The sequence below is a fragment of the Leptonychotes weddellii genome, chromosome 14, assembly GCF_054177405.1.
Source record: "Leptonychotes weddellii isolate Sample4059 chromosome 14, ASM5417740v2, whole genome shotgun sequence".
NCBI lineage: Eukaryota > Metazoa > Chordata > Mammalia > Carnivora > Phocidae > Leptonychotes > Leptonychotes weddellii.
In genome coordinates this window covers 25,462,133-25,487,175 of record NC_138382.1, presented here as the reverse complement: position 1 = coordinate 25,487,175, position 25,043 = coordinate 25,462,133, and the positions used below count along the sequence as shown (strand labels likewise).

The window sequence follows — 25,043 nt, the reverse complement described above, 5'->3', positions numbered from 1 at the left end:
AGTATGCAAATGGGCTTATTCATTGATAAGGTTAGGGGTAAACTTAGCTAAAAAATAAACTAGAATGGCTAAAGGCAGCTGTAAAATAAGCTTTTACAAACAAGAAAATTAACTTTGGTAGCATGGTTATTGTAAAACTTAGAATTGGTATAATTAATAAGGAACAGATGGTAGGGAGATGACACATCTACACCACACTTATTTCCATGAAAATATAGGTCTACCCAGGCAGGTGTGCCCTAGTGTTTTCTATTTTCCTTCCTTCCCTGTTCCTCACCTCACTCTCTTTTTATTCTTCTTCCTTCTCTTTCTTATTTTTTTTCCAGTATAATTTAATATATATATATACATTTTTAATTGACATGTAGTTGACATAAACATTATGTTAGTATATGACGCAATGATTAGACAATTTTATACATTACCCAGTGCTCACCACAATAAGTATTGTTGCCCTCTGTCACCATAAGAAGTTATTACAATATTATTGACCATATTCTCTATGCTGTACTTTCCATCCCTGTGACTTACTTATTTTATAACTGGAAGTGTGTATACCTCTTAATCTCCTTCACCTGTTTCACCCATCTCCTATGCATTACTTATGGTAGCTAAGATATGGAAACGATGTAAGTGTCCACTGAGGGATGAATGGATAAAGAAGGCATGGTATGTATACACAATGGAATGTTACTCAGTCATAAAAAAGAATGAAATCTTGCCATTCTCAACAACATGGATGGACCTAGAGGGTTTTATGCTAAGTGAAATAAGCCAGACAGAAAAAAAACCTAGATGCCATATGATTTTACTTATATGTGGAATCTAAATAACAAAACAAACAAACAAAACCCAGAAATACCCTCTTTCTTGTTTGTTAGTCTGAGACACAGGAGATTGAATTGCTATCATCAATCCATACAAGGTCCCTCTCTCAATTTCTTTTCTTTCATTCCCATTTCCCATTTCTCTTCCTCCCACATGCAACCTTGCTAATATGTTTGGTGTATATTCTTTTGCTTGTAAGTACTTTTATGAAATGTTTACTGTTTTGTGAATATTTTTTCATTTATGGAAATGTTTTACTAATCCAGATATAGAATTGGTCTTTCTGTATTTAGTTTGGAAAAAAAAAGGCTTTCTTGTTTTTGTAACTTATTTTCCAAAAAGATACGAATTTGTCTTTGCTATAGTATAACCAAGTTCAGTTCTCAACTGCCCAATATTAGGCAAAGCCGTGGAGGCCTGGTGTTGAGACAGTGGAGCCAATGGATAGAAAAGTTACGGCTGGGGCTGAGGTGAGGCATGGGTGGTGACCATGTACCTGAGAGTGAGGCCCTCCTTAAATTTTGCACCTAGGTCCTTTGCTTCCCTCATCTCAGTTTGAGCCCTGGGAAAAAACCTAGATCCCTGAGTGATCACATGATGGGGGGTGGCCTGGACTGTCGGGTTCTCTGCTGAAGACATGGTGTGAGGATAAACAAACCTCTCTTGTATTATGCCACTGAGATTTGGGGCTATTTTGTCACTCCAGCTTTGCCTATCCTGTCTTGCTTACTACACAGTGAGAACAATAACAAAGGAAACACAGTGAATAGAAAAACTAAAACAAGATAGCCAGAGCCATTGTAGTAAATTTGCAATCTCAATAAATGTGACTTGGTTATATTTCCTAATAAATAACAAATATTCAGAAGGAGCTAAAAAATAAAATCCAATGTTACATACGGGAAGGTTGAAGGTAAAGGGATTGAAAAATACATCCTAGGAAAATGCAAAAAGAAGGGAAAAGAGTGGGAGCAATATCAGTATTAGACAAAATAAAATTCAAGATAATAAAAGAAAAATGTTCATATTGATAAACTTCCTATTATTCATATTGAGCCTATTCTATTTCTGATGATACAACTTTGAAATACTGAAAGTAGAAACTGATTGAAATAGAAGGATTTGATGAATTTGCAACCACTGTGGGAGATTTCCATGACTTTTTCAGAAACAGAAATAATACAGTGTGACCAGTTTTTTAGATAAGTGGTCTTGGCAGGACTCACAGGGCACACTCATGGTCACAGTTTCCCTTTGTCTCTTTGAACCTGTCCCACAGCTCTGGTTCTTTCTCTGCCTCTGGTCCTGTTACTTCACTGATCCCTCTTAGGTAAAACAAAGTCTTCTGGTCACTTCCAGATGTGAACAGATTTCGATTCCACAGTCCCAGTGTCCAATCACCGGCAATAATCAAGATGCTAAACATGAACTACAGTTAAATCTTCTCCCTTCCTGCAGCTGGGACCTGCTTTGGAGACCATGCTCATGGGACGTGACAGAGTGCTATGGGCTGTTTCTCTTTCCTGGTTGCGCACTGAGGTATCTGAGCCTGCCAGGGGCAGGGAGCAGGAGTTTAGAGAGGGTGAGCAGAGGGAAGGAAGGAAATGCCTGGTATCATTATGAGAGGGAGACTGGCTGTCTGGGCCTGGTAACAGTTTGACGCTCACGCTCCCTATGGGGCACATTCCTGGGTTCTCCAGCACAGCGAGCTCTTCTCACATGGCTCTCGTGAATGGGCTCTCATCTTGCACTCTGACCTCCCAGCCCTGAATTCCTCCCCACCTCTGCTTTTGCTGAGGTCTGTTTGCCTTGCGGTGGACATTTTGCATAGAATCTCACCGCACACAGGTTCTCTCCCATATCTGGTCCAGGAAAAAAACTCAACCGAGTCTGAATGGTGGCCTAGCCCACGGCAGCAGAAAGCTCCAATGCCAGACAGAGCACTGAGAAGCCGTGGTTCTTGCTCTATAGATTTGGGGGAGCATTGGTCAAATGGGTCTACAGTTTGAGCATAATGAGTAAGAGATAAACCTTTGTTATGTTAAACTGCTGAGATTTCGGGGTTAACTTGTGACCACAGCATTGCTGATTAACTGATTCAGGCAAAAACAAAGGTGGGGAGTGATAAACAAGAAGGTACAATGCATATAAAATATGAAATGAGATGGATGGTATCCCACTCCCTTGACTTGAGGCAAGAGGTAGGTAATGCTCCTCTCTCACCCTGACCTTGGGGACAGGAGTCACAGCTTGACAGCAGACAGAACCAAAGAAATCCTCTTCATGAAACTCTCTTAATTGTCACGCTCTTTATCTTGTCATATTTTTTTTTATATGAGTGTGGGGTGCCCTGGGGATGGGCTCAAGGACCACATCATCGGTTTTTAGGTTTATTTTGCATATTTTTTTCTTGGTTCTCTCTCTGAAATCACTTTGTGATCTGATTTCTATTGGGTCTTTGTATTTCTGTTGAAACTTGTAATTTAACATCTTATTACATAAATAAAAATAATCAAGGTTCTAAGGAATTTGAATACCCTCTCATACCGGATTAACCAGTACTTGGTAAGCTATTTGGTAAACCTCAACTTTAATTTAAGAGACAAAAATATATAAAACCTAGCCAACAAAGAGCAAATACACATTCCTTAAGGATACACATGGAACGTTCATAAAAGTCCACTTATTGGGCTAAAAAAAAAACTGTGATAAGTTACAAATAGCAAAAAAACATACCATGTGTTTACTGACTACTTTGCAATAAAATTAAAAGTGATCTTAGAAAATGATATCCACCCTCTCATCTATATTAAAAAGTTATACTTCGGTGTTGCTCCAATATTAAAGAAAAAATAAAAATGAACACTCCTCTGATTTATGGTCTACGTGCTATGCCGATGAAGATTTTTGGCTTTAAATGACTCTTTTAGAAAATAAGGAAGACTCTAAGTAGTCTTAGTTTTCAAGAAATCTGAGAAAGGGAACAACAAAATAAATCCAAAAGAGACAGAAGGAGGAAATTAATAAAGAGAAGAACAAAAGTGGGTGACAGAGGCAACACAGAAATGAACTGATCATTCAAAACTGTTAAAAAAAATAATAGAAAAGGGATGAAATCTTTCAAAAACTCAAGAAAAAGAAAAAAAGAAAGAAAAGGAACATTAGGATCCTAGCTACAGACAAGGAGATTAAAAAAAAAAAGTAGAGGAAGAAGAAAAAAGAAAGACTATTTAAATCTTTGTGTTAATTAAAAATCTAGATGAAAGACATGATTTTCTATGGAAACAAAAATGATCAAAGTTGGCTCAAGTCATGCCTGAGATGGAAGAGGCAGTTATGAATAGCTATACCTAAATAAGAAACCCAGATATTTTTTACAAGTAAATATTATTAAATCTTCAAGGAGTAAGAAAAAAAAAAAAACCCAAAACATTTCTAGGATGACCAACCAGTTTGATTTGCCTGGGACTGGGGCAGATCCTGGGATGTGGAACTTTGAGTTTTAAAACTGGGAAAATGCTGGGACAAGTAGGTGACCCTACATGTTTCAGGAATTCTGTAGACAGATTAGCATGATTCTGATATCAAAATGGGACAAAGGTAGCATAAGAGAATTGGGATCCAAGTTAAGTATTAGCATACAGCCATTTAAAAAAGAAGTGATTTGGCAAAAAGGAATAGATGAAAATGTTCTCAAGTTGATGAAAAAATAATTTCCAGAAATAACAGGAAACCTCATACTTTGTATTGAGAAACATTCTAAGTGTTCTCAGTATGGTAGAGAACAGACCATATATTAGCTTAACAGAGTGCAGGAGATATTAGCCAAGATAAAGAGGCCAAAAGTATGCAAATATTGGAGAGGAAGGGACAAAACTGTACCTTGTAGAGAATATCATTGTCTAAGATGGAAAGCCAAGCATTGAGGAAGAAACTATTACAATGAATAAAAGAATTCGTTTGCCTTGGTGGCTCGGCAGAGTTCCTAATCACAAAGAGTAACGGAGTAGGATATATAAAACAGTCACAAAGAGTAATGGAGTAGGATATATAGGACAGTCACGAAGAGTAACGGAGTAGGATATATAGAACAGTCACGAAGAGTAACGGAGTAGGATATATAGAACAATCACGAAGAGTAATGGAGTAGGATATATAGAACAAATAACTGACACTCTTGGGTGCTTGCTGTGTGACAGGCTCTGCACCATGCACTTCTAGTGCGTTTTTTCATTTGATTCTCAGAACAATTTAATGAAGTATGTCTATTGGTGTCCTCAATTTGCCAACGAGGAACATCTGGTTTGAGTAACTTGTGCATACAGGTTTAAGTGATGGAAACAGGAATTGAACCTAGTTATTTCATCCTAGAGTTTCTTCTGCTTTCCATAATTACTTAATTCATGATGACAACAAATAAATGTACGGTACTGGTGGCAGGAACAGCTAAATGTCCTCCCAGATCCCTACTCTTTTTTCCACGGTGGAGAGTTGTAGCTGGAAGTGGTGGCCAGCTGGGGCATTTCCCAGACTCCTTTCCAGCTATGTGGGGCCATGTGACTACACTGGCCGATGAAATCAAGCAGAAATGGTGTGTGTCACTTCTTGGTCAAGGTGGTTAAAGGAGGGGATGTACCCTCTTTTAATCTTTGCACTGGCTGGCTGTGAACACCTAAAACAGTTTTAGAAACCCAGTGTTGAAGATGACAAAGACTTTCTCAGCCATGGGACCTGAATGACTATGTGAAATAGAGTTTACAAATTCATTGTGTGAAACCACTGAAGTTTTGGACTTCTTTGCGATGTGAACTAATGTTATGCTAACTAATGTAAACTAACAAGAAATGTCCAAGATTTATATGAAGAAGCTTCTAAAAGTTTTTAGAAGAACACATGAGATTGGGATAAATGGATACCAAATTTATGGATGAGACAACTGATTACTGCAAAAATCATAAGATTGTAAAATATTATTTCCCTTACATATCTCTAATTTCTCTATACTACTTGACTAGACAATTTTATCATTTATTTGGAAAGTTAAACTCAGAAGATAAACACATTTTGAAAGAGAGTAATAACTGGTAGGAACTTCCAGTTCCACATATCAAATATCAAAGCCTCTTATAAGATTGTGATTAAATCACAAGTGGCACTCGCACAGAAATTGGCTAGTAAGTCAGTGAAACAGACCAGGTAGATCAGAAACAGACCCACGTACATATAAGAATGTGGCATATGGGGCGCCTGGGTGGCTCAGTTGGTTAAGCGACTGCCTTCTGCTCAGGTCATGATCCTGGGGTCCCGGGATCGAGTCCCGCATCGGGCTTCCTGCTCGGCGAGGGGTCTGCTTCTCCCTCTGACCCTCTTCCCTCTAGTGCTCTCTGTTTCTCATTAAAAAAAAAAAAAAGAATGTGGCATATGACTAAGTTACCATTTTAAATCAAGAAGGAATGGAAAAATAGAAAAATGTTGTCAAGAAAATTGCCACCCATTTTGAAAAAAATAATGCTGGGTGATTTCACGCTCACATTATTCTAAAAAAGATAAAAACGCTGTAAAGGGTTATAGGAAAATATATTTATATATTTATATCCTTAGAGTTAGGGAAGTTCATAAACGAAATTTTTAAGAAGCCATAGTAAATATCTACAAACTTGATAACATGAAAATTAATATATAATGTAGGGTCAAGGTGCCAAAAATAAGAGAGAAAACACTTGCTAAATATATAATAGGCAACTAATGAATACCCAGAATATATTAAAAAAACCACAAGACACCTACAAATTTATAAGAAAATGACAAGCCAGTAGAAGAAAGGGCAAAGTGTGTACACTGGTAACTCACAGAAACATACAAAAAAGTGCTCAGGCCCACTGATAATTGGAGAAATACAAGTTAAAACAATATAGGGATATAATTTCTTGACCACTAGGTTGGGAAAAGTTGAAAAGGTTGCTAATAAAAACTACTGGCCAGAGTGTGAAGAAATAACTATGGTTGTATTTTTGGTGGTACTTTTTAAGGGAGGGCATTTTGGCAACACTGTTAAAATTTAAAAAACAGGCACCCTTTGATACAACAACTCCACTTCTTGCCTATCTACTCTAGCAATTAATTTGCTTGTATACACAAAGAGCTATACAGAAAGGGGTTTATTGTAGCAATATTGGTAATAGGAAAACTTGAAAATAACTTAAGTGCCCACCCAAAAGTGAGCTACGGGACACTATGAGGCAATAAAAAAGGATCAAGTGGCTCAAGCCGTACTGATTCAGAGATAGATATGATATTTAGAGATAAGACACACCATTAAGGTAAAAACACAGTATTTACAATGCCATTTATGAAGTGTGAAAGGAAAAAGAAACCCCACAAAACGAATGTTTATTTCTGTATGTACTTCTGTATGCACGTAGATGCAGAGAAAAAGGCAAAAGGGTCAACACCGAACTGAAGGCCGCAGGAGCCTGGGGGCGGGAAGGGAAGTAGGCCTGGGGGGCCTCCGGGACATCTTTTACAATGGGCGTTACTTGCATATTTCATAATATCGTTTAATAAATTAAAATAGAAAAAGATGTAAATGCTGATGCTTCAAACCCAGACATTTTTATTTGAATGGTTTGGGTGGGAATTTGACATCTCCCTGGGTGATTTGGAAACCACTGGCTTGAAGACTGAGTTGTTGGCTATTGGAGATCACATATTGTGGTCTTTGATTCAGCTCTTTATGTGTTTTCTGTAATATATAATTCCGTATTAAAATAATGGCACAGTGCTTGCTTCTGCAGCCCATATGCTAAATCTGGAATGATACAGAGAAGATTAGCAGGGCTCTGCACAAGGATGACATCTAGAGTCATGAAACAGTCCATATATTTGTTAAGATGGCAGATTTTATGCTCTATGTATTTTATCACAATTAAAAAAAATACAAGTATAAATCACTGAATTAAAACCACAGAGAAAGATTTCACTTAACGGGCCCCTTGGTCACTAACTCAAATGTCATCAGTCTCTGTTTAAACGAATGCTGGTTTTTCCTTCTGTCTTCAGGGAAAGCTCTAGCTTTTCTCCTGGTGGCAGTTTTCGGTGTGAGGAGTCTTGGGCACAGCGAGTTTACCTGTCGTCTGTGCCATGTTAATGCGCACACTGCTGCTCAGCCCCCCGCTTCGAGGCACAACCCACTCTGAAGAAGAGCTCCTTCCTGGTCTCAGGGAAGCCTCGGTTTACCCCCCGGTTCCTTATTCTATTTTTTTTTTTAAAGATTTTATTTATTTATTTGAGAGCGAGAATGAGAGACAGAGAGCACGAGAGGGAAGAGGGCAGAGGGAGAAGCAGCCCCCCTGCTGAGCAGGGAGCCCGATGCGGGACTCGATCCCGGGACTCCAGGATCATGACCTGAGCCGAAGGCAGTCGCTTAACCGACTGAGCCACCCAGGCGCCCTCCCTATTCTACTTTTTGTCCCGCTGGGAGCCAGAGAACAGAGAGGACGCAGGCTCATGACCATGCCCGAGGGGAGGGAGCCATGACAAGCAAGGACAAGAGGGTCCTTGTAGGAAGCAGCTCAAACGTTCCTGCAGAAATACCTCTTTGTACCAGGGGGAGCTGCCCTAGACTTGCCATCTAAACTGTGCTGTAAAACCCTCCAAATGTTGAATTCCAACACCATTTGACCCCCGACATTTCTGATGAGAGGGCATTCGGATCGTGGGCCTGTAGACAAAAGCCGCTTAGAATAGTTCTCAGCACACGATGAGCACGAAAGTCAGCACCACTGTCGTGTCACCTGTAGCCTCGCCCAGTGTGGCTGTTTCGCTCATAATCCAGAACCTTTGTCGCATTTAAAGCCAGGAGAAGCATGCACACCGCACTGTGACCAAGTGGGTGATGCTCCAATTCACCTTTAAAATGAGCCTTCCCGGTCTGCTTATCATCTTTCTCTTTTTTGGTTTTCCCACCCTGGCTCCCAGCTAGCAAGACAAGGACTCAATGTTGTGCTTATCAGCCGGACACTTAAAAAACTACAGGCCGCTGCCGCAGAGATTGGTGAGTGACCCCGAGAGATCAGGGAGATGTTTGTGGAGCCCACCGACCAAGTGCGCTCTGTCCCGCGTGCAGAGGCTCCATCACCATGCCTAAGGCTGGCTGTCCTTGGAGCCTGGGGCGCTGGCCCTTCTGTGGGGTGCTCACTGGACAAAGTTAAGTGCAGGCCATAAGCAGCTTTAGTTCGGCAGGGATTCCTTGGGCTAGGTGAAGTAGGAACAGACTCATGTACACATAGGTCCACTATCTCATTTGGCCCAGTGTCTTCATCTCCAGAATTAGCTCTGCTCACCCAGAGGGCCCAGCTGCCTTGTTGCTTCTGCTACTCCCTTCAAAAATAGGATCTGTTTAGGACTTCGTTTCCCTACGCCCTGTTCCTTGCAGGAAGCTGAGGGATGATGCTTACTGGTGGTTGTCAGATTTTTTTTAAAAAAAGATTTGATCCAGGCCTGCCACGTATGGTTGTGAAGGTTGTACACCATACAATTCTATGAGGCACCATTTATATTACAATGTTTTAGTATTATGACTCACTGTGAAGTGTTCTTAGTTAATAATAATCATATCCCTTTCTGGGTAATTTATTTTAATAATTTTTTTTTAAAGATTTTATTTATTTATTTGACAGAGAGAGACACAGTGAGAGAGGGAACACAAGCAGGGGGAGTGGGAGAGAGAAGCAAGCTCCCCTGCTGAGCAGAGAGCCCGATGTGGGGCTCCATCCCAGGACCCCAGGATCATGACCTGAGCCGAAGATAGACACTTAACGACTGAGCCACCCAGGCGCCCCAATTTATTTTAATAATTAATTTTTAATTTAGTAATTTGTCATCTCCTTAACTCAAAGGAATGAGTCTTCAGTTATGAAGACTTGTGAGGACTGGGACAGGCTGCCAGGGAATGGTGCTGTGTCCCTAGGGGAGATTTGGGATAGGAGACGGATGTAGGAGGTGTGGGGCTGGAGGCCCAGTGGAGGCTCAGTGCCCTTCAACTAATGAATTCTGCTTTTGTTCCGTGTCTGGATATCAAAAGTACTCTGACAAGGACTAGAACATTCTTCAGTGTTTCCCTCATAATGTTAAGATGTGCTTTTTATTGTCCTCTTGAAAAGCAAGAAGTCTCTTTGGACTGAAAGCAACTCCCACTCCCCAAACTAAGCCTCAAGATCACTTGTCCCAGAAATATTGGGTTTAACCCCTTATCTGAGCAGGCAGCAGTTGGTGAAATCTAGTTGTTGCTTTTATATCTGCCGAAACCTCCTGCACAAGGCCAAGTCCACATGGAACAGCGGAGCGGCATGGATGTGGAGGGAACAGAGTGTGGGTGTCTGGGCAAGTTAGCCTCTCTGAGCCTCAGTTTTCTCCTCTTGAAAATGGGTGTAATATCTACTTTACAAGGTTGTAGAGAGGATTAAAATAAGATATTGTGTATGTAAATGCTTTGTGATTGCTACAGTGTTAGACAAACACAAAGGATTGCTCTGTGTAAGCCCAGGGGACCTGACACTGAGCAGAGGCAACATCACATTATGCTCTTACAGCCTGTAGACCGGGGGTCTCAGACTTGAGCATGGAGCAGGGTCACTGGGAGTGTGTGCAATAACAGATTGCTGGGCCCTAGTCTCAGGGTTTCTGGCTCAGTAGGTCTGGGGTGGAGCCTGAGAATTTGTGTTTCTAACAAGTTCCCAGTGATGCTGATGCTGTGGTCTGTGGACCCCACTTGGAGAACCACTGCATTAAATTTATTTTGGTGCATACACTTGTCACCATCGTAACTCTTAGAAACACCAGAAACCATCACTCACAAATCTTTTAGCACATTACAGGAGCATTGGAGAAGTCCATGAGCAAGGGAGGGATTTGGATTCCTGTTCATTCAAGAGTAACTGTTGTCTCCGATGCAGAGCGCACTACGGGGAGTAATGTGAAGATTATACAAGCAGATTTTACCAAAGACAACATCTATGAGTATATTAGAGAAAGACTTAAAGGCTTAGAAATTGGAATTTTAGGTAAGTAAATTGCAAAATGCAAAGCTGATTGTAAGACATCAGTGAAGTAATTATCTTAGTGACACGTGATTTTTCTGTGGTAAACTTGAACTTAAGTCTGGACTGTCTTTTAAGCTGTAGCATTCAGCAGAATATTACAGCTCAGTTCTTCAAGAGGCATATTGAATACATGAATGTATTCTCCAGAGTATCTGAATCTTATTTTTGCATCCAGTTTTGTCACATTTCACATGTCACATGTCTCAAATTTATTTATGGCTTTGGAATGCATGAAACTAAGATATTTCAACCTTCCCAACCATATTTATAATGTGAAAATGGATTTTTTCCTACTGATACTGACATTAGACAGGAGGAGTCTCAGAAACACCATCCTAATGAGTTAGTTTAGCAAACAAACATTGCTGTGAGTGATTCATGAAATAGTGAGTCAGCATGGTTCTTTGAGAATTGACTCTGGTATTCAGGAAACAAGATAATAATAATAATATTTAATATTTTTTCTGTGATAAGATATTTTATAACCTCATACAGAGCACAGCATCTGTATTGTACTTGGAAGGAAGATTTGATTTCTAAACTTCCTGTTGAATTTTAAAAATAATTGTATTTTTTACTAATAAAGATGTAAACCACATTGTTGCAGAAAAACCAAAAAGAATACATGAGCACATAAAACATTTACAAATTTCTTAAAATCCCAACAGCCTCAGATAACATTTTGGTGTATATCCTTCCAGACACATACACACAAATGTTCAAAACTGGGATGAAATTTACATACTGTTTTGTAACATTTTTTAAAAAGACGGTACACCCAAATGTCTCCCGGCGTCTTTAAACGCTAAGCGGCAAGAGCGTTGAGCAAGTGTGCCGCATTCCACCGTATGGCTGCCCCGCGGTCCACCTGATGTGCTCCCTATGATAGGACGACTGTTTTCCCTTCCAATTTCCTCACTGTTACCAAATCATGTTGCGAAGAACAGCCTTGTCTATAAATTTTTTCTGTACGTGTTTCCTTAGGAAAACTTCCCAAGAAAAGGAACTTCTGGGGTTGAATATAAACATGTTTAGGCTTTTAATAAAGATTTGCTACCGGCTCTTCTGACATCTTTTTATTTTGCTTCTGTCAGTCAACAATGTCGGAATGCTTCCAAACCTTCTCCCGAGCCACTTCCTTGATACACCAGATGAAATCCAGGTAGGTCTGGGCTCTTTCTGTGGATGATCTCCTCTCACTGCGGACTGGGCCCCCTGGCTGGGTAGTCACTAGGGCCTGGGAAGGGGTACCTGGGAGACGGTCAGGCTGAAATTCTGTATTCCGCATGGATGTGTGTGGCCTCTCTCTTTACCTTAGTACTTGATAGACAGGCGAGGGCACCACTTTTCATGACCATCTCTGGGATAGAGACATCTTCCTTCTTCTCTGCACATCAGAACTTACATGTCCGCTGTCCCATTCGTTTGGGGTTCCGCGTTCTGCTTTAATCTTTTGGGGCTTTGTGTCAGCTCACAAATTTACATCTGTGGTTATAAGTGGGAGAAGGCCAGTTCTTTGGCTCTCTCTGTCTTCCCAAGTCATGAGATTTCCTTCAGCTTTCAGCGTGAGGAATGTCTGTGATAGAAACTCTGTGTGAGGGGGTGTTGCAAGCACAGTGAGCTCGATGGACCCGTGGATGCCACGGTGGGGCATGAGTGCAGTTGTTATGCATTTAACAGTCCTTGAAAGCACTGTTGGCTGACTCTTCTTCAGGCCCTGACTTACAAAATCATGGAGTTATTCCCATTCTAAACAGGCTGTCCTGCTGTTCCCGTGGTCCTATTTAAGCCCCAAGTCGACTGCATAGGCAAATAATGCCGCCCGACTTGGGCACTGATGCACGACCTTGCAAAATCCCCCTCCTCGCCACACCTCTAGCCCCATCTAACTCCCTGGTTCTGGCACAAGTCTGTGTCTCTCCATTAAGCAGGCTCTGTTCTTGTTTTTCTTTCCCTATTTATGTCTGCATTAGTGCTTGCTTCTATTTGTCCCTCTTTTCCTTTCTGTCTTGGGTGGTTCCAGTAGTTTCTCTGTCTGGCATCTTGTAGCCCAGAACCTCTACCTAATATTACCATTCACCTTTCTATTCTCTATGTTATTGTCTCTAGGCCCACATATGCCAACCTCGCTTCCTCCAGATGGAAATTAACCATCTCCCTTTGAAATACCGTGTTGTGAAGGAAAATCCCTAAATTTTGAAGGAAATTCTTAATTAGCTTCCATTCAAGATCACATTCTTATAGAATCATCGCGGCTCTCAGACGTTTACCAGTTGCAGTGCATGCTTGGTGGCCATCAATTAGGAGCCTAATTTCCAGGCTGTGCAAACGAGGAGCACCGCTCAGACCACAATGTTGCCCACTTTATGGTTCTCTAGCACTGACTACTTCTCAAGAGAATGTCTCAAATCCTCCAGCTAATTTGTGGTTGTGATTATTTATTACAGAGTCTCATCCACTGTAACATCACCTCAGTAGTGAAGGTATGTAGTCAATATATGTGCTAAATGCGTTAAAATGTAGTAACTGTTGGGCGCCTGGGTGGCTCAGTTGGTTAAGTGACTGCCTTCGGCTCAGGTCATGATCCTGGAGTCCCGGGATCGAGTCCCGCATCGGGCTCCCTGCTCGGCGGGGAGCCTGCTTCTCCCTCTGACCCTCCCCCCTCTCATGTGCTCTCTCTCTCATTCTCTCTCTGTCAAATAAATAAATAAAATCTTAAAAAAAAAATGTAGTAGCTGTTGAAATCTGGCAATTCGGGAGAATTGCTTTCTTCCCTGCTGAAGTCTTTGACATTGAACTGCACTTGATTGAGAAGCCATGTAGTGGTCTTTTAATTGTCTTATTCTGTTTTCATCAAGAAAATACAGTGATGAATGTGTTCTCCAGAGTATCTGAATCTTATTTTTGCATCCAGTTTTGTCACATGTCAGAACATATTAGGTCTGATGACATGGAAACTTATTCAGGATTCTAGGGTGACTTAAAAAAAATAATACCTTCCTCTAGTTTTAGTTTTTGTTAATGGTGGAAAGTTCAGTCGGTTTGGAAAAATGACAGAAGGCCTGGCTTGGATTTTCTGGACTTTTGATGTTCAATAAATATTTGTTGAAGTGAAACTCAAGTTTGTATGTGTTCTGATCTCATCTCAAGTACTAGTTAGTTGGGCAGTGTTGTTGTTTAACTCCCTTGACCTTCAGATTCTTCATCTGCTATTGAAAGAGTGTTGGATTAAGGGATGTGTCAGGTGCCATTTGGCACTCAGGTTCTTTGATTAGAGTCAACTGTATCAGCATTTATAGGCATGATTATCACAAAGTGGTCCTATATTGTGCCTTTGAATGAATAAGAAAATGGCACCCCCTCTGGGCAGACAATTTGGAAAAAGGTGCTGCTTAAGAGTGGATAGATGATGCTTTTGGGTGAACGCAATGTTTCCCTTTCCTTTGAATGGGGAGAGCCGTTCTAACTGCCTGTGAGTGAACCCTGGGCTTTTGGCTTACAGTCACCCCCACAGCTGGACACCTTGCTCAGTATACAAAATTCACAACTGTGCATGGCAGTCCTTGTGACCACTCTGATTCACAGCAGTGAATCAGGTATGATCCGTAGTTTCATGGAGGAGGGATCCCAGTTAGGGAGCAGCAGGTCTCATCTTTACAGCATGGCCTGGCAGAGGAGGGCTGGTTTCCCAAAGGAAAACAGGATGCTATTAACATAAGGAGGGAGATGGATGCTGAACAAACCATGTAAAATTATTTTTAGGTGGATAAGCTGAGTTGATCGTCAGTCGTTCTTCTGTAAGCATACTGGTATTTTATAGTTTCCTGCTCAGTTTTTATTGGTACATACATTCTTTTTATGCTGAGCAATCAATAGTTTTTTCAAACCCCAGCTGATGTAATTGTAAGTTTTATATGTCCAACTGTTGTCTGCTGCCTTACCACTAAAATCTTTCATGTTATTTTACACATTGATCTTTCAGGCTTGGTCCATTTGGTCACAGGGTTTCCTGAATGTATTTGACAACCCTCTGACTCCTTTAGCAGAGAATTGCTTTGGTTTGCTAAAAAAAATTTTTTTATGTATATTGATAGACATTAATTGCTTAAATAGGGAAGAAAACGAATTGAAGGTTAGCTTTCTAAGTACACCATGCCTCAGTTGGCCACACTGGTTGGAAGCATGACTAGCATCACTTAGTTACCCCAAAGGAGCCATCTGGAAATAGTAGAGTTCTCTGTCAAGGGCAGAGATGCAGGAATGAGTTTGTGGGCAAAGGGAAGTTCGGGTAAGAGACTAAATTTCGGGAGCTTTGAGACAGAGAGACCCACAAAGTCCAATGTTGTCTCTCTGTTGGGATCATTCGACCAGTAAGAATAGGGGATTCAGTGGGGAGGCTTTGAGGAAATGCTGGTGCTGTCCAGCAGCGCTCCCGTGGTGCCCTTCGTGAGGTGGGCAGAGCCAAGGGGAAGCTAACGGCATGATCTAGTCCTTGTGCTTCTCCCACCTCCCTCCAAACCCAGTATTTCTGGAGGTAGTCGATGCCACTGCATCCCCCCACCGCTGCCCCAGGACAGTGGAAACATAATCTGGACGTCCCCAGGGTTGGGCTCAAGGGCCTGCCCTATGGTGGGGACAGAGCCTACTAAGAAGCTCCTGCAGGGCCCCTGACAACAGGGAAAAATAGGCAAAATTTGTCTTCTGGTCTTCAGTCTCCTTTATTTCTCTGCCCTTCTCCATGTGTTTGGATCCTTTCTCCTCAAACCTGCTCCCGAGACAAGGCCTGATGCCACGCAATTGTACTTTTGAGAACATTTCAGCCTGTGGGTTTGCCTCTTCCTTAATTCTTAGAAGGGGTGCCTCGTAATTATGAAGTGAAAACTCTTTTAATGGGCTATTTAAGTTCCAGAATAGTCGGGAAGACCTCTTCCAGGGCCAGCAAGTTGGGACAGGGAAAGGACTTCTCAACACTGCTGTAATTCCAGTGGACAGACAGACATGGTCCATCTATGGAGCTATTTCAGAGACCACCTGCAAGCTGCTTATGGGGCTGCTGTTGGATTGAGATGTCCTCTAGCTTGTGCCTCATATGTGGATTGTTCATGGACACTGGTTAGGTTTCCTGAGGTCCCCCCACTTCTAACTCATGGGTGAGGTTTATGATGGCCAACCTACTTATGCCAGAATGAAGAGTATCTGGGGAACCTCAGTGTTGATCTCATGGCTACAAGCCAATTTCCATAGTTTTTCACTGCCTGCATTTTCCAGGAAGACTTTAGCTTTATGGGGAAGAAATCAGAGGCCTCTAACCATTTGCTGTTCGTCTAGGTTGCCTTCTGTGGGTCTTAGTCAGACTCTAGTGTTGCCAGAATTACCTCCGACAAGTGTCAGCAGATTTTCAAGGCCACCTGAGAGATTAAGCTCATTTTCTGGCTTCTTCCAGCACCTGCTTCCCTAAGCCCCCACACCCTCGGTACTCTGCTCCTTTGTCAAGAGGGCTTAACTCTACCCCTTCTCTTATAGATGACACAGCTAATTCTGAAACAGATGGAATCAAGGTAAGGTCTTTTTTGTTTTTGTTTTTAAAGATTTTATTTATTTATTTATTTGACAGAGACAGACACAGTGAGAGAGGGAGCACAAGCAGGGGGAGTGGGAGAGGGAGAAGCAGGGAGCCCGATGCGGGGCTCGATCCCAGGACCCCGGGATCATGACCTGAGCCGAAGGCAGACACTTAACGATTGAGCCATCCAGGCGCCCCAAGGTCTTTTTTTTTTTTTTTTGAAAAAGCACAGTACGGCATGGCCTCTCTGGCCTGGCAGTTAGCTGACCTGGGGACTTGGGACGGGGTGAAGGTGGTGGGCAGATAGGGTTCATCTGGCTGCAGCTTTAACCAATGGTAAAACTGTGATGAAGGACATGGAGATTGCAGGAGAAAATGTAACATTCTGGACCAGGCCAGCCTTGCCAACAGATAAGCATATTTGAAAGTCAAGTGTAGCATCTACTGGAGGAAGAGAACAGCTATTTCATCACATTATATTAAAAATATTAACTCATGTTGAACATAAAAGAAACTTCAGAGGTTGGCCTGAGATCAAGGCCATCTCTTGCTATTACCCAAATTTAGTGGTAAAAATCACCACCTCTCGGTGTTTCTATTTAGTCCATGGTTTTATTATCCTATTACAACAGCCCTTAGAGAACTGGCTTTTCTCACATGGTATTCATTAAATGCAAATGGTTGATAGTTTTATCTTCCCTAGAGGAAGAGGGGCTTGGCCTTGTAGTCTAATTTGCAGTTCCTTGGTTTTTCTGGATTGAACCCATCTATTTGAGAAGGATTAAAATTACCCAATTTCAAAAAGATTAAGTAAGGACCCTGGAGACTCGTGTGTGGGTTCCTGTGTGAGCAGATGACGGACTGTCAAATTCCACTCAAGACAGGATTCTGCATTTGACATCTGTCCTGGTGTGGGTCCTCTTTAGGTGTTAAAAGGGACCTTGAGCTCATGGGGTCACATTTGAGAAAGAAGGGTTCCTTCCCCCTTAATAAGACTGGCTGAGCTGAGTTGGTCCTCGGCATTTTGCTGGGGGATCTTTGTTGTAGCAGAACCCCTGTTTCCACTCACCAGCCCTTGATGTCAACTGACTGCTGAGTGGCACCACTGTTTGGTGTCGTGATCCAGGCCGTGGGGACGCACCACTCATGGTTCTGGGGAGCAGAACTCGCCGTGCACATGGAAGTCTAGAGAGGATGGACTTTCCTGGCGAAAGTCACAGGAGCCCCTTCGCTTTCTTTCCTCTCAGGGTGTGGCTCATCAGGCAGCAAACTATTCAGAACTCTACTTCTTTGTGTTTTAGGCAGAAAGGCCTTATCTTGAACATTTCTTCTGGGGTGGCCCTCTTTCCCTGGCCTCTCTACTCCATGTATTCGGCCTCCAAGGTGAGTGACAGCATGGAGCCCAAGCTTCCTTCTCCTTCTTCCTCTTGTTTCTCCCAGTTGGCATTTTCCTCTGGACTTCAGATCATCTGGCAAGCTGATGGACATATTGGTCTGGAGGACAAGTGTCCAGGGGGCTTCTATGTACAGGGCCTGCCAGCAGATGTCTGGGTACAAATTAGAAAAAGCCATGGCCCTGGGGCTGATGGAGCCCTGCAGCGGGATAGGCGCAGCCCCCGTGGGACTCTGGGCCCCACTCACCTCCTTGCCTGGAGCCCTGTTCTCTTGCTGCCAGCAAGCAGCACTGGAACTTTCTTCTGTCCTGGGGGCCTGGCCAGGTGTCCCCATGCCCTAGTCCTAAAAACAAACCCTTGGGGGTGGGGGTGTTCCCAGGCAGGGAGACAAGGGAGAGCTCTCCCTGGGTAGGGTCCTCTATGTGCAGTGGCCCTCGGCATGTATTTATCCCAAAATGGATGTTCTTGCTCATTGAGGGAGCTTCTTCCAGGCCAAGAAACAAAGTCCTAACTCCCATCAGACACACTACTGCATTTTAAGGGCAAGCAGGTAGGCTCCCTGCAGTCCCCTTTGAAATCTGAAAAAGTGGCCTCCGATGACAAAGCAAGCTCTCCCCATAGGTGTTTTCTCCTTCTTGCTCCAGGCTTTTGTGTGCACATTTTCCAAGGCACTGCAAGCCGAATATAGAAGGAAAGGAATCATTATCCAGGTGAGGTCAACAGCTCTGGGTCCTTGGGATGAGGAACTGTGGTACCCCATGGAGCTGGGGCCACTACCCCCTGCAGGACCGGCTGTGCATGCACAGCCAGGGGGGAGGGTCTGCATGGCACCATGGGAGTTCCTGTGACCATCACAGTGGCAACTGAGCCACTCTGGTTCGGCCTGCTGCTCCCTCACACATGCCCTGTAGGAGGCGGTGCCGTGAGTGAGCACTGCATCAGGACAGAAACTAGGGTCTGGTCTAACCACCCTTGACTCCCTGACCCAGGTACAGGAGACAGGCTTAGGTGGGAGGAATTGTGGAGAAGAAACAAAAGAAAACTGAGCAATCGATCCACGTTGGAATGAGGCAGGGGGCTGGGGGTACTTTGGGAGCTGTTCATCTGTGATGGGCCACAAAGATCCCCACGCTGTGGTTCTTGAGCAGTTGAGGAAGAGGCCCTTGGCTTCCTCTTTCACCGGCCATGGCAGAACCATCGAGGAGATGACCCTGTCCCAGCTGTCAACAGAACTGGGTTGTCACAGCCATCTGTAGTCTTGAGGTGTCAGGGACAGGCATGGGCTTGGTTCAGCAACATAGTTAGTTAGAGCTAAGTGCTTTCTGGAACCTGGAATAAACAATTTGCAGACATTTTTGTTATTGTTTGGGAAGAAGTTTTATGACCTACTATTAGAAATGAAAAAGGCACCCTCACAGTTAAATCTTTAAAATGATTGCTGTACATACTGATGGTGTCGGCTTTGAGGGCCACAGTGTGTGGTTGTTTATTTTTCTTATCACAACAGGAAAGATGATCAGGCATGTGTCACTCCTGGCTTGTAACTGAAGTGTGAAAGTGGGAATCCAAAGAGCTTTCAATTGCTCCAACTTTGGCTGTATGTGTTAGAAATAAGCCTCTTGCATTAGGGTGCCACATAAAATACAGGACATCCAGTTCAATTTGAATTTCAGATAATAACTTTTATTTTTTTTAGTATAAGTATACCCCATGCAATACTTGGGACATATTATACTGAAATTTTTTTTCCTTGTTTGTCTGGCTTTGAAATTTAACTGTCCTGTGTTTTTATTGTTGGTCCGGCCACCATGTTCTAAGAGATAATTCATGTCCTCAGTCACCTTGTGTACATTTGAACCAGCTGACGTTGTGTGGCTAAGGCCTCAGCTTGAGTTAGTGATAAAGTTAAACAAGAAACCAGTTTTTCTGAGTCACAGTTCTGTGCCGGCTCTATGCCTTTCCAGTGCTCCATCATCAGGGGAGATCCTGAGGCTTCTTACAGAAGAACGGAGTTGGCAAACGAAGGGAGGGCTAGAATAGGGGTTCACTTCTCAGGGGTGGGCAGATTGCTCCCGTGTTATGGCCTTTATTGCCCATTGTAGGTGCTGACCCCATATGCTGTTTCCACCCCAATGACGAAGTATCTACACACCAACATGGTAACCAAGACCGCCAATGACTTTGTTAAGGAATCACTGAATTACGTCACAATTGGAGATGAAACCTGTGGTTGCCTCACCCACGAACTCTTGGTAACTGACAACTTCTTTCTCAAAGTTCTGGAGGCAGGTGTGCGGGCAGTCCCAGCAGAGTTCTTCTTTGCTATTGGAGCAACCAACCCTGTCCTCTCACGGCAAGGATCGTGTTGCCAGAGCCCATGCTGCTAAGCTGTCACACAGCCATGTGAAAGAGCATATGTGGCAAAGTGGGGAGGCTGGGGGCCTGGGGACTCAGCCCAGAGATAACCCCCACATTGGCAAATACCCTCACCTCTTTCCTCAGAAAGTAAGGTGGCTTCCTGAGCTCTCGGGAAGGGCAGACCAAGACACAGGGACCATCCCTGGGTGGGGCTGGGTGCTGCTCTCTTCTCTGGCTCCCTGTGTTAAGAAATGTTTTAATATCTGGCTCTCCAGGAAAAAACCCCAAACACTTTGGTTTGTAGGGTTTGCTGATTTCCATGGTTTAAATAATGCCGCCCCCCCGGCTGATTTTAAGCTCCCATTGTGTTGTCACTGCCCCCGAATTTAGGAACGTGTATAATTGGCTCTTGAGATCAAGTTCAAGCTGGTTCTAGCACAACATGGACTCCGTTGAATCCGGAAGTAAGATTCAGTCAGTGGCATGTAGTATGAGGAGTTCTTACCATCCCTGGGCTGCTTTTAGAAGCAACCACAAACGTGAAACAAAGGTAGAGTTAACTTGCACGCTGATACTGAACACAGAGTGCCAGGGTGGTTCTGTTTCCAGTGTCACCAAAAATTTTAGACAGATCTTTTTTTTTTTTTAAAGATTTTATTTATTTATATGACAGAGAGAGACAGCGAGAACAGGAACACAAGCAGGGGGAGTGGGAGAGGGAGAAGCAGGCTTCCTGCGGAGCAGGGAGCCCGATGTGGGACTCGATCCCAGGACCCTGGGATCATGACCTGAGCCGAAGGCAGACGCTTAACGACTGAGCCACCCAGGCGCCCTAGACAGATCTTTACTTTCCCTTCATATGTCAAATTTCTCCTCTGCCTCATGTGCTTTTCTGTCATGGGAATTAGGTTTCTCCCTACTCTCTTTTTCTCTCAGGTGCTAGAAGGAATACACTGTATCTTCCCAAGCATTCCGTTACCCACTGGGACTTCTGGAGACTCTAGAAGAGATACTGAATTGTCTTAGAGGATCACTTGCAACTTTCACTGTAGAGCCTCAACAATGTGCAGAATCACCAATTTAACACACTCTACAAAGTGGACATACAGAAAGAATATAAGATCTTGATTTTGTCTATTGCTAATCTGGTCTTTCTCCAGATTACTACTTGCTGCATGGCAGGAGAACAAATTAATGGAATGTCCAATGAGTTTAAATTTAGTTTGATCTAGTAACCTAAACTGGATATTTAGGAAATGTGCTTTCTGTTAATTATTTAAAGTGTTCAGTCTTTCTGGGACCATCTCTTTCTCCTGCCTCTTTCACTAAGATGGTATCAGGGAGAAGAATCTTCATGATCTCCTGCTGGTCCTAAAGTGTGTGTGGCTTTGTCCCATATCTACCTGGTGGTTGTGCACCTTGCTGATTTATGGCTCTGGGGAGCAATGACCCTTTCGGCTTGGCCGGTAAACTCCCACCTACTGAGGACTGCAGAGCCCTGAATCTCTGCTACTTCCCCCATGCAGCCATGGGCCTATGGTTCATCTGGATCTTTGGTTCATAAAGGCCCTTTGGCTCTCACTTCTGTATCAGCATCAACATGGACTTGACCAATGCTGGAAAGCCAAATGTCAGCACCTCTCTTGCCATGCTGAGATAATGTTCTATGGTTGCACTCCCGAAGGATGGGGGCAATATCTCCTCTTTTGCCCTCAGTGCCCCCCTTACTTATTTATCACATGTTCATATTCTTCACCTGAATCCCCTGGTCCCCCAGCCCTCCACCCAGCCTAGGTCCACATATAGAAGGACACACATCCTTTGGGATATTGATGTCTTATATGGAACCCATCAGCATCAGTCTTGAGACCATAGCCTGGCTTGCAAGGTTATCATCTTGCTACACAGTGCAATTCTAGGTGTCAAAAGTTGAAACAAATTTTTTTTGGCTTTTCTCTTTTGATTTCTTGTGTAACAAATCAAATCTCTTCTGGCAAATAGATGCCAAGAACAGACTAGGCAAAAGAGTCTTTGTGCCTGTTGAAGCAAAAGAGAAGACAAAGGAGAACATACAAATCATTAAAGCGCTTAAGGCCAATTTGGCATTTGCTGGAATTTAGAAAAATCATTGACTCTAAAGTTTGAGCAATCAAGTAGAATCGACTGGTAAATAAGCAAACCTTCTGTTAGAAAAAGGCAAGGCAAAGACCGCATGCTCTTCACTCCCAAGGAGTTTTAGGGCAGGAACTAGGGCTGGAATAGAGCCTCTAATGTAGAGTCCATGTGGTACGGGGGGTTACTTCACTTAATTCTCCTAATCATCTTGTAAGACAGATCATTTGATTCCTGTTTTACAGTTGAGGAAACTGAAATTCAGAGCTAGATCAGATGCCAAAGTCCACTTGGCTGGTAATGGTGAAGCTAGGGTTTAAGTCCACCTTTGCCCAATGCCGTGCTTTCCCTGGTTTCTTCTAAACCGTCCTTCTAGGTTGGGAGGAGGTAGACAACAATGGAGGCAGAAGAAGGGACTTTTAGAACATTTTCTAGGGACCTGGAACTTTAATTTGGCTGACTTCACTAAGCCAAAACATTTAGTTTAAGGCAAAGCTAATGAAAGGGCTTGATTTTGCTGTGACATTAAAAAGGTCTAAAGGGGAGAAAAATGAAGTTCCTAAGGAAAAATTTGCATTCACTAATTGACTCGGCTAGTGGATGAAGGGTTCTATTTTGTTTCCCCGGAAGCCATCTTTGGCCCCCTGCTTTGAAGTATCTCAATGAGTGCAAGAGTTTGAGAATCTGAGCTGTCTGAAGAATAGGAACACTCCCTGAAAAGCTCATATTTTCCTCTGGTTGAAATCCTGTTGTTCAGTGGGGAGTAGGTAGGTTGAGGAATGTTGGATGCACAGGATTACACTGTGGACAGAATGACTGCTTCTGGGTCCTGGACCTTACAGGACATGGGTATGATTTGAGGGCAAAAGGTCTTCCAACGCCTGTGCCTACTGCCTGATGTGCATCCAACTAAGCATTCATGCCCCCCACGATGCCCCCCTCCACCTTTCCAAGCAAATGTTCAATGTTGGTGATTTATACTTTGCTGTGTCTGACTTTTGTTCATGAACTCATTGATGCATTTGTGTATTTGCTTAGTGCCTACTCTGCCTCAGGCATTGTGCCAGGTGGTAAAAGCATTTCTGGTTGTTCTCTGGAATCTCATTTTAGTAGAACCTTGGTAAAAAGAACATGAAGACACTGGGAGATTGAACAGTAGGAAGACGAAGTACTTGCTAAGAGAAGGAGAAAGGGGGGTAGGGTGTTACTCGGGGCACAGTTCTCTTAATTTAAACTTCCTTGGGGCTGATTCTACAAGTGACTGTTTTGGTTTCTGAGAAAACCTTGTTTGCTGAGAAAGGTCATAAGACCTTTAAATTTTAGCATGCACTTAAAAGATTTTGAGACTTAAGTTCAGCAGTCAGAAAAATATTTTTAAAGATGATGAATATACACTGAGCTGTTTCCTTCTAACTTGCTTGCTCTTCTTTCTTCCCCAAATACTCATGTTTTTGTCTATTTAAGCGGAGCTTCCTGAGCCTGATCCCATCATGGGTTTTGTACAGCAGCACATTCCAGAAGAAATACATGGACTACCTCAAGCAGAATACCAACACCATATAGTCCAAGTGGGCTGACGTGCCATCCAGCATTGTTCTCTTCACCATGTTCCCTGTTGGCTGCAGAAAACTAAGGAGCAGAACAGCCCCTGAACTCCCCTGAAGCTGGAGAGGCTGTGTCACAAATACGGTCCACAAATACAAATTTTTTTTTTTTTTTTTTTTTTGCCATTTTACTTGAGTCTGGAGATCTTTGGGAAAACTGTGATGTCAACACATGTGTGGTGCAGTGGGGTTTTAGGGTTTTGTGTGTGACAAGATGAGAGTGTCTTAGGGGAAACTGGAAGAATTTCTATGTGAGATTATAGTATAAATGTGGTGAGAATAAAGCCTCTGATACTGTGAATATTGAGAACATTTATACATATAAGCTACTTTTATAGCTACGTTAAAGAATGTCAAACGTTACTAAACTTTGCCAAGACTGCTATGGTTCTCGAGCACTCAAACGGGGCTCCTCAGAGACCCAGGAAACTCTAGGGTAAGGTGTGGGGGCAACAGCTACAACAGGCCTGTTTCTGGGGCCTCCCATTTCAACGAATGCAGAATCAGCTGTATCTATTTTATTTATATTTGGGGTTCTATGTCAGAGTGTGTTCGTAGAAATAAAACAGAAAGGCATACATTGATAAAAATAGCTGAAAAACCATTGCACTAATGTAGGAGTTGATACCTGCAGAAATGAGATTTTTATAGGTCTCCAGCTTTGGGGATGCTGGGCCGAGGGCTTTACTTGTCAACACGTAGGGGGTGGAGTGTTGGGAGAACTCCTGGCCGTCAGCTCTTGAGGGAGTCGGAGGGTGAGCATACCAGCTGGTGACCATGTTTTGGCTGGCCTTGGTCAATCTACCCTGTGCTTCCCCCAAGACATCACCATGCTCTAGGCACTGCGGAGGCTTGGTGGCACTCATCTTTTCTGAGACCGTCATTGGCATTTATGGTGTGAGAAAAGAATTTAGGTACTGCTGCTCTAGTTATAAAAGGAGTCTGGGAGATCTGGTTGTAATTTATGGGGCATTTTGATGTTTTGGGGGAAGCACAGGGTAGATAGAACATTTAAAACCTTGGTAAACTTGGAAATCATGGCCTGAAATATCATAGCTTTTATTAAACCTGCTCTGGGGAAAAG

General features: G+C 43.0%; 1 protein-coding gene and 1 non-coding gene across 8 annotated transcripts in view; both read left to right on the top strand.

Moving 5' to 3' along the window:
* Window positions 1–24,260, top strand: part of HSD17B3 (hydroxysteroid 17-beta dehydrogenase 3) — a 41,663-nt gene extending 17,403 nt beyond the window's left edge. The window contains exons 3-12 of one of the 7 annotated variants that reach the window (XR_004073131.2): window positions 8,806–8,881; window positions 10,782–10,889; window positions 12,023–12,090; window positions 13,376–13,411; window positions 16,452–16,486; window positions 17,793–17,874; window positions 18,530–18,595; window positions 19,988–20,137; window positions 22,983–23,122; window positions 23,820–23,905. Coding sequence is in view for 1 of the 7 variants with exons in the window: in XM_006749703.3 (XP_006749766.1) it covers window positions 8,806–8,881; window positions 10,782–10,889; window positions 12,023–12,090; window positions 13,376–13,411; window positions 16,452–16,486; window positions 17,793–17,874; window positions 18,530–18,595; window positions 19,988–20,137; window positions 23,820–23,918 (720 nt within the window). In the remaining 6 variants the exon portion in view is untranslated. Of the gene's footprint in view, window positions 1–8,805; window positions 8,882–10,781; window positions 10,890–12,022; window positions 12,091–13,375; window positions 13,412–16,451; window positions 16,487–17,792; window positions 18,436–18,529; window positions 18,602–19,987; window positions 20,138–22,982; window positions 23,123–23,819 lie in introns of those variants that run through there. The other 6 variants (XM_006749703.3, XR_014139972.1, XR_004073128.2 and 3 more) reach the window with 6 other exon arrangements.
* LOC115937924 (U6 spliceosomal RNA) lies at window positions 7,607–7,712 on the top strand. The gene has a single exon (XR_004073136.1). It is a non-coding gene; the product is annotated as a U6 spliceosomal RNA (small nuclear RNA).
* Window positions 24,261–25,043: the final 783 nt, after the last annotated feature.